At 35.6% G+C, this 19,221-nt stretch overlaps 1 protein-coding gene across 12 annotated transcripts in view; it reads left to right on the top strand.

Moving 5' to 3' along the window:
* Positions 1 to 19,221, top strand: part of LOC128981965 (zinc finger protein 37-like) — a 188,792-nt gene that overhangs the window by 58,850 nt on the left and 110,721 nt on the right. For all 12 annotated transcript variants that reach the window (XM_054400985.1, XM_054400984.1, XM_054400982.1 and 9 more), the window contains one exon: positions 12,394 to 12,512. In XM_054400985.1, the coding sequence (XP_054256960.1) occupies positions 12,394 to 12,512 (119 nt within the window). The remainder of the gene's footprint in view (positions 1 to 12,393; positions 12,513 to 19,221) is intronic.

Genomic DNA, 19,221 nt, shown 5'->3' with positions numbered 1-19,221 from the left:
ATCAAACATTAGAAATGACAAAATAAATTTTAACAAAAACTAGGTATCTTCTTTATTGTATTCAACAAAACAACATACTAAACTATTTTCTGTTTACAAAACAATTGAAAAACATATGACTGTTTATATATTAATTATCAAACAGTCTTTTGGCAAACTTATATGAAATATATTGAGGGGTTTTCTTTATCAATGATTAATCATCGTACGTCAATCATCCCCCCCAAAACCCTCAATATATATTTCAAAAATTTTAAAACTAGGTGTTAAATTTGGATCTAGATTCATTTCTGCACTTGAACCTCTTTTTCTTGGAATATGTGGTGTTTTTCTTTTTAAGTGTCTTTCTCTTAGAAGGTCTTCCTTTCTTTCTCCGTCCCTCTTCATTACTTCCTTCTTCACTTGCAGATTCCACATATTTTCCACCATTCTTTTCCCTTACTCTTCCACTACCTTCACCATAACTCTCAGACTGGTTGACCTGCCGCAACTTCTGACGATTTCTCAGTTGTAAGTAAAGGTATTCTATCTTTTTGGTCTTCCTTTCCCTTTCCACCTTTTGTTGGTACTGTAACAGACAATGTTGCCTGTTGCAGTGTTTAGGGACCATCTTGTCCCACTGCCTGATCTTCAGTTCTTGCTCCTTCCCTCTCATCGTATCCTTGGCCTCCTCGAAATATTCACACGACGTAACATTGAGTGCAGGTCGTATCTCGGTGTCCTTTGCGGTTGACGTGACCCCAGGAGCATCGGTCCAATGCAGGATCCCATCCTCATCTCCCGAGATGGCTGATGAGTCCTCGACCATCACTGTCCGTCGCAAGATCTCTTCTGCACCTCCTGTGATGACCGTTGAGTCCTCGACCCTCTCTGTTGGCCGCAGGATCTCTTGTCTATCTCCCAAGATGGCTGATGAGTCCTTGACCATCACTGTCCGTCGCAAGATCTCTTCTTCACCTCCTGTGATGACCGTTGAGTCCTCGACCCTCTCTGTTGGCCGCAGGATCTCTTGTCTATCTCCCAAGATGGCTGATGAGTCCTCGCCTAACTCCAAGATATTTTCCCGGTTGTTGAATTTGATTTCATTGTATTTAATTTCGATGTCCGATTTGTCTGTTTCATAGGTGTTAGTAATAACTTTAGTTTCTAATTTTGATTGGTTTTGTTTTTCTGAAATCTGGAGGATGAAATTACATTTTTGATGCCTGCCAAATGAGTATCCAATTGTTTTGATCGAGTATCTAACTGTGCCGAAATCTTTACTAGTAACATACTCACCGGGTCTGCTGGTGGTTCTCCTAATTTTGCCATTTCTTCTTAAAATCCTGTCACGGTCGCCAATTGATATCGTCACTATACTGTACGTGATTCAATTCCTTTGATATCACGGACGATTAATATCAAACATTAGAAATGACAAAATAAATTTTAACAAAAACTAGGTATCTTCTTTATTGTATTCAACAAAACAACATACTAAACTATTTTCTGTTTACAAAACAATTGAAAAACATATGACTGTTTATATATTAATTATCAAACAGTCTTTTGGCAAACTTATATGAAATATATTGAGGGGTTTTCTTTATCAATGATTAATCATCGTACGTCAGTATTAGAACATTTTAAATCATTTGAAGCCTCTGTTTCTGCACAATTTGGAATTGGAAGTAAAATTGACCGCCTTCGGTGTGATAACACTGGGGAATATGCATCTAGAAAATTTAAAAACTTTTGTCGTAAAAAGGGTATAACCTTAGAGTATACTGTACCATGGAATCTCCAACAGAATGGATGCAGTGAACGTATTAATAGGAGTATTTGTGAGTGTTTGTGTTGCATTTTAATTGACTTGAAAATACCACAATAATTCTGGGGTGATGCTTTGCGATCAGCTGTGTATTTAATAAATCGCAGACCTACTGCAACTCTAGACAAAAATGTTACACCTGCTGAAATATGGTATGGATATAAACCTGATCTGGCAAAAATCAAACTCTTTGGTTGTGTAGCATATTGTCATGTCGATAAGGCACTTAGGAAGAAGCTTGATGACGGTAGTTCAAAAATGATCATGGTTGGTTATGCAAACAATGGTTATCATTTATGGGACCATGTGAAAGAAAAAGACATCATAGCTAAACATGTCAAGTTCTTTGAAAATGAACTGTACTATAATGTAAAAGACAAACAAGACATTCTACAGTTTGATCTTCAATCTACATACCTGATGTATACTCAAATGATGGTCATAGAGAAGTTGAAGGTAATGCAACTTCATGAAAATTCTGAAATTGAACAAGATGGAATATTACAAGACCAGAGGACAATGAATATCACCTCAATGAAACACAAAATAATTTGAGAAAGTCGACAAGACAAAAGAACCTACCCACATGGCTGCATGACTATGAGGTAAATTATGTAGCTGCTTATTCTGTGGATGAACTTTTGAACGATGGACCAAAGACTTATGAGGAGGCAATTCAAGATGAATGATGGCGTAGTGCAGTGAATGAAGAACTAAACTGTCTACACAGAAACAAAACTTGGGATTTGGTTGAAGCTCCTAAAGACGCTAAAATCACTGGCAACCTAGTTAAGAAAGCACGGCTTGTTGCTCGCGGATTTCTTCAGGGGGAGATGTCATGTGAGAAATATTCGCTCCGGTAGCACGCATGATTACAATAAGTACTTTACTTTCATTTTTGGTTGTGCATAGTTGGTTTTTTTGTCAATTAGATGTAAAGTGTGCATTTCTTAATGTAAATCTAACCAACCCTGTGTATATGAAACCGCCTAAAGGGGTAAAAACTGAGGGTGGTATTGTGTGCAAACTCAAAAGATCTCTATATGGATTGAAAGAAGTGCCAAAATGTTGGTATGTCTTCATGAGTTTTTGATTAGTATTGGCTTTAAGAGATCATCTTCTGATCCATGTTTCTTTTATACTCAAGATGTTTTTATCGTTATATATGTTGACGATATGATTATTCTGGCCAAAGAAAAGAACATTTTGTTGGAAGTGAAAGCCAAATTAATATCGTTATTTGAAATGATATATCTTACTGATGATAAACATCTTCTAGAATTCCTTGGTATTTCTATAGAAAAGTGTGAAGAAGGACTTAAACTAAAACAAAATAGGTTAATTGATAAAATTATTATACAAAAGTTCAGGATGGAAGAAGCTAAGCCAGTTTCTTTACCACCTATATTGCCGAATTTGAAACTAACAAAAAGTAAAGAAAATTATGAAAGCTTACCTTACAAACAACTATTAGGAAGTTTAATATATTTCATGTTAGGTACAAGACCAGATCTGAGTTACTCTGTTACCTACTTCAGTACCTTTCAAAACTGTTATGACATAGGACATTGTAAGAACTTTACGAGTATTGTGAGATACTTAATTGGAACCAAGGATTTGACTTTGACCTATTCCAAAAAACAGCAAAACAAAAAAACTCATTGAATGCTACAGCGATGCAGATTTTGCTAGCAAATAGAGTAACAGTGGTTATATGTTTAAAATATTTGGCAACACAGTGGCTTGGAAAACTAGGAAACAACCAATAGTGGCTCTTTCCACTTGCGAAGCGGAATATATTGCTTTGACAACATGTGCAACAGAGTGTGTGTTCATAACGAGATTATTATCAGAAATACTACTTAAGGTTCAAATAACTCCGGTTGTTATTTGGGAAGATAATAAGTCAGACCATAAAAGACCATAAAATAAGTCTTGCATAAAAATGGCTAAGACACTTGAAACTAAGAGATCCAAACATATTGATGTGTGATTCCATTATATAAAGGAGCTGATAGAAAATGGTGTAGTGGAACTTAAGTATGTTGCATCTGAAAACCAAGTTGCAGATATCTTTACCAAAGGATTGCCTATTCTTTAAATTCAACCAATTCAGGAGGGATATGGGACTTAAATGAAACTTGACATTTTAAACATTTGTGCCTGAAGATTATAAAATTCCGGGAGAGTGTTGAAACAATTTCAATAAGTCTGTTTATAATGTCATATTAATTATGAAAAATATGGCAATATTTAGGCCTACTATATACAATTTGTTCAGCTTTTTTTTAGTTGTGTTCCAAGTTCTGTCTTTTAAGATGTTAAAAGTTCAATTTCAATTTAACACAATTAAGGTTTCTTAATTATAGTTATAGCTGTTCTGAAAGTGGACCTCAAACCAATACTTAATCGGTCTTGTGATTGTCACTAGTTAAGCTGAGTAATGATTGTATGGTTATCTATAATTAAATAAAATTAGAGTTTTGTCTGTACATTGCTCAGAATCATAAACTTTTAGGTTATTTTTACGTTTTATACATTAAAGAAACCGAAACAAGTGTCATCTAAATTTCTGTCTGTCTTCCTGTCTGTTACGACCCAAGAGCCATTTTACGCGGCCTACTCCTGAAAAACGAGAGTACCTATCAAGTTCCAAATCATTTTAATGTATTCACTGGATTGGCGAGATTGTCTTTAGCCATTAAAATATGGCGTCACCACTTTGTAAATAAAATGACGGACGTTTAAAAACCCAATTTTGTGCAATTTTTTGTAAAGTTTTTTCCCAATGTTTAGCACATATTCTTCTATGAAATAACGAACAGCTGTTCAAATCAAGATTATTTTTCTTCTAGCTGTCACTGATATGTATACATTGAATGTTGTTTACAAATACCGCAACCATTTTCGAACACGTTTTGAAAGCAAATCCAAACCAATTAAGATTAAAAACGTTTTTCCTTACATAACGGATTTCAGTAATCGCAAGTGCAATAATATGTAGGGTAACATTAAATGAAAATAGAGATTCTTTGTGTATAAAATTGTTCTTGAGTTTTGATAACCGGGAAATAGACCTTGAATCAGTGTTGTACATTGCTGGGAAACTTACATTTTTTAAATGAGCGTTTTCAGTCGAGACTCGGCACACGACCGACGCGCGTCTACTTGTCCATAGTAAAAATAAAAGTAGGCCTACCGTGTATTTATGTTTTATTCGTCATGTATATAAGTGTACAGTTCGTGTATGTGTTTCAAAAACTCCAAGACGCACCTAATGGGGAAGCTCAAGACCTTATATTAGGACTGATGATGGCGATTTAATTTCGCCAAAATGCATCTCCTGTAAAAGGATACATTAGGATTGACCGGTGGACACAGGTAATTTAGCCTTTTATTGATTGTCATACCGATCCGGAACAACAACAAACGTCATAAAATGAAGTTATGTATAATAAATAGTTTGGCCAGCATATCTGAAAATATGCAAACCAATTGCTGTTCTTTATATAAGAAGGTTTCAACTGATTACTATAAGATCCCCGTGCGTAGAACGGGTACACAGCTAGTTGTTCCATAAAAATATTGTGCTAAAACTAAATATTCGTTCAAAGAAACTTTATGATTTTTTTAAATAAAAAAACCTTGCATGATGCTGTGTTTTACCTACAACGAAATCAACGTATCAAAATGATACAAAGTTTTTAAAGTAAGAAAAAGTCTATAAATTTGAACAATTTATATGTTGTAACTAAAAAGCAGTACATATATGAAAATAGTCTTTAAAATCTATTTAATTAATACGCTACATGAAACTTTGTCGGTTGAACTCCTCCGCCATTTCTTAACTGATTTTATCCATTGACGTCTCATGGAAAGAGCGTGTCGCGTAGATTTGCTAACTGGCCTTACATTTTTGAAAAAGTCCCTTGGGCTCTGCCCCAGTGGCTTTGAAAGTTCCCATATTATCCTTATGAAGAACATAATTGTTTACATTTTGATCAGTTGTATAATTAAATTGCTGTTATTTATTTTTCAATTCAATGAAACGCATTGAGTACATTTATTTACTATTTGAGTTTGTGTAAACATAACCCCCAAGACGGATCGTGTTAGTATGTTTGTATCTTAAGTTGGTGTATTTATCGTAGTTTTGTGTTGCTATGACGGATAGTGTTAGTATGATTGTAATTTAAATTTGTGCATTTATCGTTGTTTTGTGTAGCTATAATTTGTTTATTTGTTGTTTTTTTCTTTTAAATGCCTCCAACGCGACGACAACGAAACATAGACAAGAGGCGTAATCGTGATAACGACCGCAGCTACAGAACAGTGGCACGTAATAGGCTTAACTCATCACAGTCAGCACCTGACCAAGGCCACACTATACTACAGGCCGGAGTGCTTGAACTGTGACGTCATGGAAGAAGCCGGGCCGCTGCCTCCCTCAACAACAGGCTCTTACGGCGATTCAGTGTCGCGCCCTCAAAACTATTGCACCCTGAGTCACTGGTTCCGATTTATTCGTACAAACTATATATTTTATTAATCTGCGTTAATCGACGAACAATATTATGTAAGAAAATATTTATTTGAAGAATTTGTATACTAGTTTTTAAAAATTAAACTAAACATTTGCTCTCAAATGGTAACATAATAGGACAATGCTGTATAATTGAACACAGTTGTACATAAATAATTAAAACAAAATAAATATATACTATTTTACACCAAATGAAAAAATCATGTCTTTTCTTTTTAAGTCAAATCATCAGGTTGATTTTAAATATTATAGAGTAATTTAAACTTCTCATGGCATGGATCAGAGTCGGGATGCAAATGAAACTACGATTTTTTTATACTAGAGTTTTTTATTACAAACAATGTGTAAACAATCAAGTTTAATCAGTTCAAGAGCTTAATTTTTTAGCCTTTCTTTTCATTGTATCTTTGTTAACTTCAGCTTTCTCCTTTCTTTTTCTTGACATACAGTCTGAAATGCTCTTTGAATAGTTATTAAGTAAAATGTTACAAAATGAAAACAAACACTTATCAATAAGTTTCTTAAAACTAAGTCCACACTCATTACAAGTCATATCCCCGATCGGGGCTTCGTTAACAAATACACCAATTGTGTTAATCAAAACTTTTCTTTGATTTGGAAGAGACAAAAAATCACTTTCGTATCTTTCGGAGATAACAGTTTTGAAAACTTTAAAACCAATCAAGATAATAATTTCTAACAGCTCATCAGATGGGTACTTTAGACCACCTCTATTAATAATATTGAAATCATAGTTTTCTGTTTTAGTCACAATAGTTGATTCGGAGTCTTTAAGGGTCAAAAACGCATTACAGGAGTTGCAGCTATTATGCTTCAAAGCAGCATGAGCTACGTACCCGGCAATGTATACTAGGCCTAACTTATCATTATCAGATATGTCTACCTCCATTAAATCTACATCTAAATCATCTATAATGCTGACTACGTTTTCATCGGAGTCGTGATATTCGCCAGCGTCATTGTCTGAGCAGAGTATGTCAGATATTCGGACTTCTACTTGTTTTGAAGAATAGAGTTTAATGAGACTTAAAGCCCTAATCTTATTTTCCGATTGCAGTACTTGTTGGACAGAAATTTGATAACATGCTCCACTCATTTGCCTATACTGACCGAATCTCGCTTCTAGGCTATCTGTCTGGAATTTACCTAATAAAACATAGGAAAACTTCATGTCACTCGTTAAATACTCAATTACTTCTAATAAAGTGGTTACTGTATGCAGCAGAGCTACATGAGTTTCATTTGAAAGTTTACCTCTCCTTGAATTTGATTTCTCGCCCTGAATCACGAGTTGATTTTAACCAGTCACTAAACTGTTTCAGAAATAAACAACTGTCATCAGTAATATTATTAACAGGCTTATAAAGGTTGTCCTTGAATTTCACCCATTTAAAGCTATGTTTAACATTTACAATTTTCCACCATTTTAAAACTATTTCTAAAAATATTGAAGTGCCACAATCTTTTGAAGCTGTTGCCTCCCTTGTATGCCTTAAAGCAGCAATGTTTTTTTCATCGAACAGTTTACAGCACAGCAAAACATTCTGACGCTCTATGGAGGTAGGGTATAAAACCTTTTTTGAAAGTGCTGGGGCTAGTTTTACACATTTATGTTCCTCACTATTATATAGAACTTTTAGGTCTGAGACACAAGCTGTCTCCATTATACTGGGGTTTTCAAAATTTGGAAATATGAACGATTGCTTACTGTCAACTTGATTTAGCCAATTGTTTTCTCATACATTTAAATAAGTGAACAGTGTCAAAAAGAACATAAATGTGTTGAGATACACAAAAAGGGTTTTCAAATTTAGGTTTCAATACACCACCACAAAACTGAACAAACATATTCCTATTGACTCTATTATTATCAGATATAAGGCATAGCACTTTATAGCCTAGTTTTGTGAGCATTTGGAGAACACTCTTGGTCAGTTTATACAACAACTCGGTGGTCAAGTGTTTAACAGGAACTAAGCCAACTACATCTTTGTGCTTTGACATTATAGAAGAGATCATAAAAACCTGTACAGTACTGGCTAGCTCTTTTTTTGCACCTTCGTGAACCAACCCTTCTATTTTACCACCTTTAAAACTCATTTCAGGTATTACATACACTTCGTCTAATAGCAAACAACACAGTTTCTCATTTTCATTAAGTAGGTTTACTTTTTTCTTTAAATATTTCTCTTGTCCACATTCAAGACCAGAGTTACTTCCTAACTTTAAGTGTAATGCACTCAGATACTTTGGGTGAGGCATTGTCAACAATCTAGAGGCCCTAATATTTTTATAAGCAGCTGGAAAGAGCCACCAGCAGTTAGTCTTAGTGCGAAAACATAAGTGTGGCAAACCACAGCAATGTAGTGACACAGTACCTAGTTTATTCTACTTTTAAAAACTAAATTAAACTGTTCTTTAAGAAAATTTAACCTTTTGTTTTTGTCAGGGTCTTCCGTGTTTTCCTCTATTAAATAGTTAATTGAATTATTTATATTTTCAATATGCTCATTAGTACTAGATTCAATGTCTAGTAAACTGTTATTGTTAAATACATATTTCAATAGAGAATCAAACTGAGACCAAAGATGCATATGTTTTGACCCATTCATTATTTTTAATATTTCTGGATTTTCATTTACACAAATCTCATAAAAAAAAAACTTTGAATGACAAATCGTCATTGATTACAAGGGAAACGTTTACTTTTAAAGTTCCTAGGCCTGTTCCTTTCGTAGAGAAAAGTATGATACGAGTTTCCTCAGACTGGACATGGAATGTCCGAGGTGTGAGCTCTGCACATTTAGCATATTTGTTTTTTATTTCGTTTAGCGATTGTATACAATCCAACTGTTGTACTTGCCGATTGTGGTCGTCCTCACGTTCCTGGATTTCTTGTTTCCTGGTGAAAGGATATTTACGAGGAGGTGGAAGTTTGGTAGTAAGGTATTTCGGCAGATTATCAAAAATAGTTGGAACCGCATCCGGTGTTAACTTTAGGTGATCGCGTTTTACAGTCAATAGCGAACCATCTGGTCTAACGACTGTGTCCTACCGCACAATGAAGCGTTCATCGAAATGTTTAATACAAACAACAGAATGTCTGCTGGGCACATAATCTGATCGATGAATTGACCTCAACCATTTTTGGCGATATTCTAGGTCAGCAGGAAAGCGAAAAACGTTAACTTTTTCATCACCACGATAGTTGCTTCGACACCCCGGTACACAACATGAGGTCGGCATCTTCCACTACGAAGTTGTCAAAACACACCATTATTACTATTAATTGTCATCTTCAATTATCTTCAATTAAAAATGTAGGGCAATAAACTAAAAAATTAGGATTTGTCACTACAGTTGGCACCAAAAGAAAGCTCAGGAAGGGTGGCAATGCGACAGGTGTAAGCTACTAGCCTAATGGCGGTGGGCGTCGACAAGGCTGGGCGTTCGGCTGATTCAGTGACGTAGCAGCGCGAGTGGAGGGGGGCACTCCGGCCTGTAGTATAGTGTGGCCTTGACCTGACCCTGGACAATCTCAACTGGACAATCTCAACTATTAGGTTACAAATGCGTCCTAACACTACCCCAAAACGAATCATGTGTTTATATGTGTCAAATTTTGAAGTTAAATCAAAACAAACAAACTGGCATGTTTTCAATCAATAATAATTAGGCATTTAGGGGCCCGTGTTGTATTACTTACGATTATTACAAAAGAATGCCTATTTAAGATAAAATGAAATTATATAGTATATTTCATTGTCTAATTTTTTAAGAAAAAATTCAGTTTTTAGGCTACTGCATTTTATAAACCAAACTCGAATCTTGCTTCCTTGGCCTATCGTATAATGTTATCCTGTTTGTACGAGGTGATCTGATTAGTGATTGCATAATGAATTATCAGCAATACAATTAGCCGTTTAATTATAATTTAAATGGGTCAAAACGTTAGTCTATTATAAAGGTTTATCTCGTCATCTCAAGAGTATTCAATTCTGGTCCCTAACTTGAAACCCAAAAGGCGGGTCTGTATTTAGATAAGAGATTTCAAAACTAATCGTAAATCATCATTACTGTATGTCCCAACAGTTATTTTATGTGTATCCCAGTCACAGCAACCACATTAAAATTAATTAACTTATGCAAGAAGATTCAATATTTTAATATTTACTCATATAATTAACTATTTTCAAAGCAACCATCACCTATAATTTGGAGACAATAATCAAGTATCAACTTATTCATTAGTTGATTTTGAATTAGGAATCACGTCTCTATTTCACAGTAAATATTCTCTAAATTGCCAAGTACTTTTATAAAAGTAGGCTAGAGTAAGTTTAAAGTATATTTATCTATTGTCAATTCCAAGAATATATGCCAGTTTGTTTGTTTTGATTTAACCTGAAAATTTGACAGGTCTGAACACATGATCACACTACTGCCAAATAGGTTCATCTTCAAAGATATTCCACCACACCTTAACTGCTTCTAGCTAAAAAATCCAACTGTACACCTAGTCTCTGTACAGGGTGAATAAAAAGTCAAGACCCCCCCCCCCCCTCTAATATTTTGCCAAGTAAATATACAGAGATATCCTTTTGGTGGTCGAGCAATCTTAGCAGAAAGTTTCATTTTATCATTTTGAAATTTTTGAGTGTCCCCCCCAAAAAGGGGGAATTCTGGGGGCAACTCAAATATTTTAAATGTAAACCCCCTTCAAGTGACATCTCATTTTGAAGTGTTTACAAAAACTTAAGGAATGGTGTAAACTAGAGGTCGCTATTTCTTCTCTATCCAAAATGGTAACCCGTCAAATGTTGTGGGAAATCAACGGTAAAATTGTTAATATTGGCTACCATTTTGGATAGAGAAGAGATAGCGAGCTCTGGTTTTCACCATTCTTTAAGTTTTTGTAAACACTTCAAAATGAGGTGTCACTTGAAGGGGATTTACATTTAAAATTTTTGAGTGTCCCCCAAAAGGGGGGATTCGGGGGACAACTAAAAACCCCTATCAAGTGACACCTCATTCTGTAGTGTTTAAACAAACTTAAAGAATGGTGAAAACCAGAGCTCGCTATCTCTTCTCTATCCAAAATGACAGCCAATATTAACAATTTTACCATTGATTTTCCACGACATATGACGGGCTACCATTTGGGATAGAGAAGAGATAGCGACCTCTAGTTTTCACCATTCTTTAAGTTTTTGTAAACACTTCAAAATGAGGTGTCACTTGAAGGGGGTTTACATTCAAAATATTTGAGTTGCCCCCCAAATCCCCCCTTTTGGGGGGACACTCAAAAATTTCAAAATGATAAAATGAAACTTCCTGCTAAGATTGCTCGACCACCAAAAGGATATCTCTGTATATTTACTTGGAAAAATATTAGAGGGGGGGGTCTTGATTTTTTATTCACCCTGTATGTATAATTAATTGTATATACATTTATTTAAATATAGATTAATTTAAAGGTAAGTCTGCTTTCTTGTCAATTTACTATACAGGGTTAGAAAAAAGTCTGGAGACCCCCTGTTAATTTTTTAACGGCCCATACTAGAAAAACTAAACTCAGCACACCTTTACGGCATGTCATTACAAAATTTCCAGGGGGTTCCCAGACTTGGAAAGCTGTAAGTTAAATTTAACTTCTGAGAATTTCAATTGGCCCCCTATTTTTACTGGATTGAGATAGAGACCTCTAGTTTGCGTTGTTGGTTTTCTTTTACCAGGACCTTCAAAATGAGGTTCTTTCGATGGGTCTTACCATTTGAAATTTTTGAGTTTCCCCCAAATCCCCACTTTGGGGATGTACACCAAGTGGCGGTTATGCCCAAAAAGTACTTCATAACATGCCATATAGGTGTGCCGAGTTTAGTTTTTCTAGTACCGTAAAAAAATTAACAGGGGGTCTCAAGACTTTTTACTAACTCTGTACATTTTAGTAATTGTACTGTAGCCTAAAAACTTTATGAATTAAATCAGTTATTTTCAAAAGACTAATTGTGTTTTTCAGTGGTAAACATCAATGGCAGTATGATTCAGTTGCCAATGAGCCAAGCTACACCAATTTATACATCAGTTAAAGCCGAATATTACCCATCAGACGGAACCACAGAACAGAACATGGCTATGGTGAGACAAAATTATCAAAGTATTATCTTGTAATCAATTTTATTTGCCATTTTAGTAGTGGTATTGTTTTGGAGAATACTAGATACTTTCTTGAGAAAACATTGAGAAATAGTAGGCCTTTTGGTGGATCTACTGATTTAATGGGTAATGCACCTCTGAAACTTAAATTTTATATCCAAACATTAGTACTAATAAGAAATATAGAGCTAAAAATTTTATGACACATTTTATGAGGTGTTTTTAAACTTGTATTAAACTATTTTAATTCTCTTTTGAACAAGGTTGACTTCAATTGTTGCAACTCTTACTTTGTAATGTTACAAGAAATGTAAACTCGTACAACTGTGAATAACAGATAAACAGAAACAACATCTTTTAACCTCTTGGAGTCTACGCTCGCATATATGCGAGCAGACGACTGTCGCGCTAGCGGTCCATGCCCCCACATATGCGAGCTGACGTCAACTTGTTATTTTCGTTGTTTTTTTTTCCTGTCAACTGCTACACTATTACATTGTGTTTAATATTGATCTGTTCAGGGGAATCATGGGAAGTTTTGTTTTGTTCTATTAGTTTGCATCACTGCTAGTTCCCAATCATTTTAAATTCCGCTCCCAGCTGTCACTGTACTGAAGTTATATGTATGCGAGTTGTTTTTTTGTTTGTTTGTGTTTTGCTTAACATTGTGCAATGGCTTTGCAGTCTATCAAACTTCGAAATAACGAAATATCAGAATATTTGTCTCGAGATGATTTCAGTGACTTATCAGACGATGAAAGTGTCAGTGAAGAGGGATTTATCTATTATCATCCACGATCTACGGCGACAAGTGTTCCTGGACCTGCTGGAGATGCATCAAGTTCACTAACCTCTACGACTATCCCATTCCTGAATCCTGGCCCAAGTTGTTTTGACCCAAATGATGTAAATAGTGTATATTTTGTAAGTACCAGTGATTATGATTTAGGCCTACCTGAGGACAATTATATGCTTAGTACTATCAGGAATATTTTTGAAGAAAATTGTGTTATTACTGAGAATGAAAATGATGCAAACTTAGGGTTAGTTGTAGATGAACAAGACCTTGTATATATGGATGTTGATGTAAATGAGAGTGGTGAAACAATGCCAGGGCTAGTTGCTCACCAGGAAAATTATGATGCAGAGAACACAATGCATATTTTTGAGGCAGAAGATGATGCAATGCTATTCTTATTGCTTAGACATATTTACTGCTCAGGAACATAGGTCTAACACTACAGATAGGCCTTTGAATAATATTAGAGGTCGGCCTAGGCGTAACGGTAGACAGGTATACCTGCGAGGCCTGTGCGTGCAGCTAAAAAAAGGGAAATAAATGGAATAAAAAGCTAGAAATAACATTTCCATGGAAATCAAACCAGACATTCTTTCTCACATTATTTGACTTTGACAACTCAGCATCTGGTATCGATAATGATATTCCTAGAGAATTATTAACTTATTTAGAAATTTTTTTGCAGCTTTGTACAGTGGAACTGATAACTCATATTGTATTAGAAACAAATTCTTATTTTATTGATGTAATTGCCAGACTGCCAAATTATGCTTCTGTTGACTAGCTTAGTACATGGAAACTGGTTGAAGAAGATGAAATTCTCTGCTTCCTCGCCTCGTGTATTCTAACATCTCAGGTCCGCAAAAATAAAATTTTGGTCTACAGATTCACTGCTAGAAACAAAGATCTTTGGACAGGTTATGAGTAGGAATCATTAATCAAACATAAAACGCTTTACTTCATCCAATGGTTTGTGTCCAATCCAAAATCAATAAGCAAAATTCACAAAATTTGACCAATTTTATGTACGTTGAACAAAATGTTTGCATCTAAATTCAAGCCCTTTGAAAAACTGGGAATAGATGAGACGTTATTTCTGTATAAGGGTTAGCTAGCCTTTAGACAGTAGGACAGTACATTCCTTCAAAGCGAGTTTGCTTTGGAATTCAAATTTTTGTGATCTCAGACTGTCTAACTGGATATGTTTTGAACATTCTTCCTTATTTAGGATCAGAAACCGAACTTGAGTTGTCAGAACTAAAAGAAAAAGTAGACATAACGGGGCAAGTGGTGCTAACACTAAGTACTAACAGAACCCGACTTCGATAAGGGGCATAAATTGTATTTAGACAATTGGTATGTTTCACCGTAACTAGCACAGGAACTGAAGAAGCGCAACAGAAACATGTGTGGTACAGTAAATCGACAGGGTTTACAAAAAAAAACTAGACCCCTTAGATGTAGGTAAAAAAAGATATACGTTGCACAGAAAATATGATGTACCTATGTTGGCAGGACAAAAGAGAAGTTAGAATAATGCATACCAGCGGCATGATTGGCATACGGAAAAACAACTGGGAGACTGGCAAGGAAATAAAAAAGCCCTTGTCAGTGGTGGACTACAACAAAAACATGGGGGCTATCAATATTGGCAATATGCAACTGTCTTTCAACTGTTCAGCTAAAAAAATGATAAAATGGTATAAGAAACTTTTTTCTCACTTCTTGGATGTAACCATGTCTGAAATTCCTATATTCTGCACAATTAAGTTCAAAGAAGAAACAAGAGTATGCAGCTATCGGATTATATAGCCCAGTCAATCTAGGTAAAAAAATCATGGGAACCCGGAAATGCGAGATATAAAGCTGACCATATCCTAAAAGTCCCCTACCGTCCCCTGTGTGCTTCTTCCGATATAAAGAAAAAAGGGGGGAGGGGGCGAATATTACTTAAACCACGCTTACACGCGCAATGCTTGAGAACGGTAAGATATACAGATATACAAAAAACTGATTTAGATGCAGTAAAATGTGTACACAATAAAGTATACACAACTCAAAGGCAATCGTCGGTTTAGTAGTGAAGCCGGATGCCGGCACGGTGCGATGCCAGCGGTCGCGGTGCGGCAGAGGCAGTCATCACTCACAGGATTCAACGGCAACGTGAGCGGCGCGTCGTGCATGCACCCTTGAACATGTCTACAACTGCACCTGCACCCTGCAACGAGACCTTCTCTGGAGGAACACCCCCCACCACCGCGCATTGATGAACACTTCACCCCCACCGAATCGTACAGAGCATAGCTGAACCGTACGCGGAAAATGGTCTGTCACTGTTGCTGTCAAAACGCCCGGGTTATTTCCTCATAATAGGTCAAACATTAAATTGTTATGTTCCAGTTTCCAAGGTGAAGGAGATTGTAAATAGATCTATGTAAATAAATGTAAATATTATTGTTGAATTATTTGTAGAAGAAATAATTTTTGAAGATCTACAGTAATTTAACATTGGGCATAAATTACTATTTTTGTTCATGGCTCTATATGGGCCTACCTGTAAATTTAGAATGGCATAAATTAAATTTTTTTTCTTATAAATAAATTTAGATAATACTACGGATAGATACTAACAGTAATTAGAATAAGGTATATGTTTAAAAAAAGTATCTACTGACTTGTTAACATTGTTTATACAAAAATAAAAATAAAAATATTTTCACATATTGCATTAAACTAGGCCTATAAAGTATGCTTCAACATTTATTTAGAATGTTTGCCTAAATATCAGTAGATTGATTTTCATAATTTATTTTCCAGGATACAAAAAAGAATTTTTTTATAAGGATATTATATATTGAGGATGATCGAAGGATTAGTTTGACATATATATAGGTATTTATTTGTTTAATAATTATTCTACAAATAATTCATAATACAGTACTTAATTAATTACATAACATCATTAAATGGCTGCTCAGTTCCTATCAGTGTTTAAAGAGGGCTCGGGATTGGAAGAAATTGCTCCGATGCTTTGTTCCGATTTTAATTCCGCTGTACCGTTTCCAGACAGACGATACACGGTGTTCTAGGACCTCGCCTATTTTCGGTATGATTCGGAATCGTTCGGCTCGGCCTGGCACGGTGGTGGGGGTTGGTCTCGTCACATGACCTTTTTATCATGGACGCCTTTTTTAGATGTAAAATATGGATAAAGCCTACTACTATACATCTAAAGAACAAACTTATTGACTTTCATGGCTCCTATATAATTATTACTGATCTACCCATTAAAAATTAGGTATCATATTGAAGGTAGTTAATCCAATTTGTACAAATATTATTTTATGTTAGTAATCCTTTCTGATTGTACTTAAAATATATAATAGTAAAACTTTTAAATATTACTGTATCCTGTACATTATTTATTGAATACCATGCTTATGTTATGTTTTTAGACCATTGTCCAAGTTTATTCTGGAGTTTATTCATACTATTGCCAGCTTAAATATACCTTTTAAAGCGGGAAAAATTAAGTGTTGTTTTGACAAAAACCATTGATAAAGTAAATTTAGGACAGTGCAACTTTGTATGAAAATACCCCCGCGGCAGCAAACCTGCAGACTAAGCGAATTTCCATTTGCCCGATTGGACTTTTAATTAAATCTATTTAAATAACATTATGCCTAACACGTACGTAGGTTTGCTGCTACAGGGAGGGTAATGATGTGTGTTTTATAGTAAAATATCAATAGCTTATAAATTAAGTTGATTTGCCAAGTTTGATGAAAATATATCTGTAAACAAGCAAACTACAACAGCTAAATTATTCCCCTTAAGAATAACATGGGAATTTTAAATTTATAATTTTTTGAACTTTCTTCCTAACCAAAAATCTTACAAAAAACACTTTAATATACTAAACCATTTGATTATTTAAGCTTTTTAAAATGGTTTAGAGAGAAATTAAAAATGTTTGTGTTAGAGGGTCAAAAATGAGAAAATTCAATTTTTACCCCATAAAACCCCCTGTAAACACCCGTTCCCATGGTGCGATCATGCTGATTTGCCAACTCATTTAAGATTATCCCATCTTACACCTTTAAGCCAAATTTAATCAAAATCGGACTAAAATTACTCAAGTTATTGCGTTCACGGACACGTTTAAATAAGTCGCGCCCCCTCCCCCCCTTTATTTCGTTAAAACGGGGGAAGCACACAGGGGACGGGCGGGGACTTTTAGGCTGTGATTTTAGATACCGTAACGGACATCTGTGCAAAAAATTAGCTTTATATCTCGCATTCCCGGGTAAAAACCTAGATTGACTGGGCTAATAACGGGGAGCTTCACAGGCAGATTTTGGAACATCACTGTGTAATGAGAATTAATGTTCAAGGTGGGCGACCATCAAAAGGCAATATTCCACTCCGACTTACCCAACGACACTTCCTCACACCAATCCCACCAACTGAAAAGAAGTTTAAACCTTGTCAGTACTGCCATGTCTGTTCTACTACTACCTCAAACTAACAGTTTGTACTGTTTTGAACGACGAGGTAGCAATGATAAGGATTTCATTTAGTTAATAAAACTCACTTTATTGACTGTAATTTCATTAACACGATTTTACATCAGAAGCCATTTTAGAGAGAAGGAGAAAGAGCAATTCTGCACTCGACACTAGTGGTCACAGCCACTAATCCTACACATCCTTTATACCTTAGTTCAGGTTCACTGAGAAGTCTTGACTTTTTGATTCCTACATTCCGAAGACCCCACACTATCTGGTAGCTAAGAGCAGATTCTAAATTGGTCCCAAAACCTCAGTTGACCAACCTTGAGTTGAGACCTTTTTAAGATTGGCAATATACTGTGCAACAGATTCTTCATCCTTTTGCAGTCTTTCTTATAACGTTCTGCAACCTCACTAGGTTTGGGTTGCAAATGGTTAAACATTAATGTGATAAGCTCTTGAAAACTTTTAGTAGAAGGCAAGTCTGGGGGTGCAGAGATCTTTTAATAAGCTGTAGCCTTCAGCATCTATAGTGGTCAACAAAATAGGTACCTTTTTGGTTTCTTCCATGTCATTAGCTAAATAATACAGGGTGGCGCAGATGGATCAGGTGGTTTTAAAATACTTGTCAAAATGTCAATTTTAAAGGTATTGGATTGAAATAAAGTGCAAAACGTGTAGTAACAATGGAAGTTTATTAACAAAAAATTAGTTAAGTTAGTTTTTAAAAATTACATCCATCAAATGCTTTCCTTCTTGAGTGACGCATTCTTGGAGTCGGTCCTTAAGGTTCCGCATTGCTCGCTCAAGCACATCACCAGGAATTGATGTGATTTTGTTGTGAATTGGAGCCTTCAACTCCTGAATAGTCTGGGGTTTGTTCATGTAGACCCTTGCTTTTAAATAGCCCCATAAGAAAAAGTCACATACCGTGAGGTCCGGTGAGCGAGGGGGCCAGTGGAAATCTCCATTACGGGAAATCATACGGCCAGGGAACAAAGCGTGTACAGCTTGCATTGATATCCTAGCGGTATGTGCAGTTGCCCCGTCTTGTTGGAACCACATATTGTCCATGTTGTAATTGTTCACTTCAAGTTGTGGGAGAAGAAACTCTTCAATTATGTTCACATAACGCTGCGAATTAACAGTAACCGCCTGCTCCCTTTCATTTTCAAAAAAGTAAGGCCCAATTATCCTACCTTAGAAACCCCACACCAAACTGTAACTTAGTCACTATGGAGAGGCCGTTGGTGTAGGTCTCTTGGGTTAGTGTCGGCCCAGTAACGGCAATTTTGCTTGTTGAAGTAGCCGTTGATGTGAAAGTGAGCCTCATCAGACATCATGATAATCAGGTTTTCATCTTCCAATAACTCCAACATCC

Source organism: Macrosteles quadrilineatus, unplaced genomic scaffold (genome assembly GCF_028750875.1).
Source record: "Macrosteles quadrilineatus isolate MER2022 unplaced genomic scaffold, UCM_ALF_1.0 Scaffold_64__1_contigs__length_664444, whole genome shotgun sequence".
In the NCBI taxonomy this organism is placed as follows: domain Eukaryota; kingdom Metazoa; phylum Arthropoda; class Insecta; order Hemiptera; family Cicadellidae; genus Macrosteles; species Macrosteles quadrilineatus.
The sequence above is the reverse complement of the archived record's forward strand: the minus strand, read 5'-3'. Positions and strand labels throughout refer to the sequence as shown.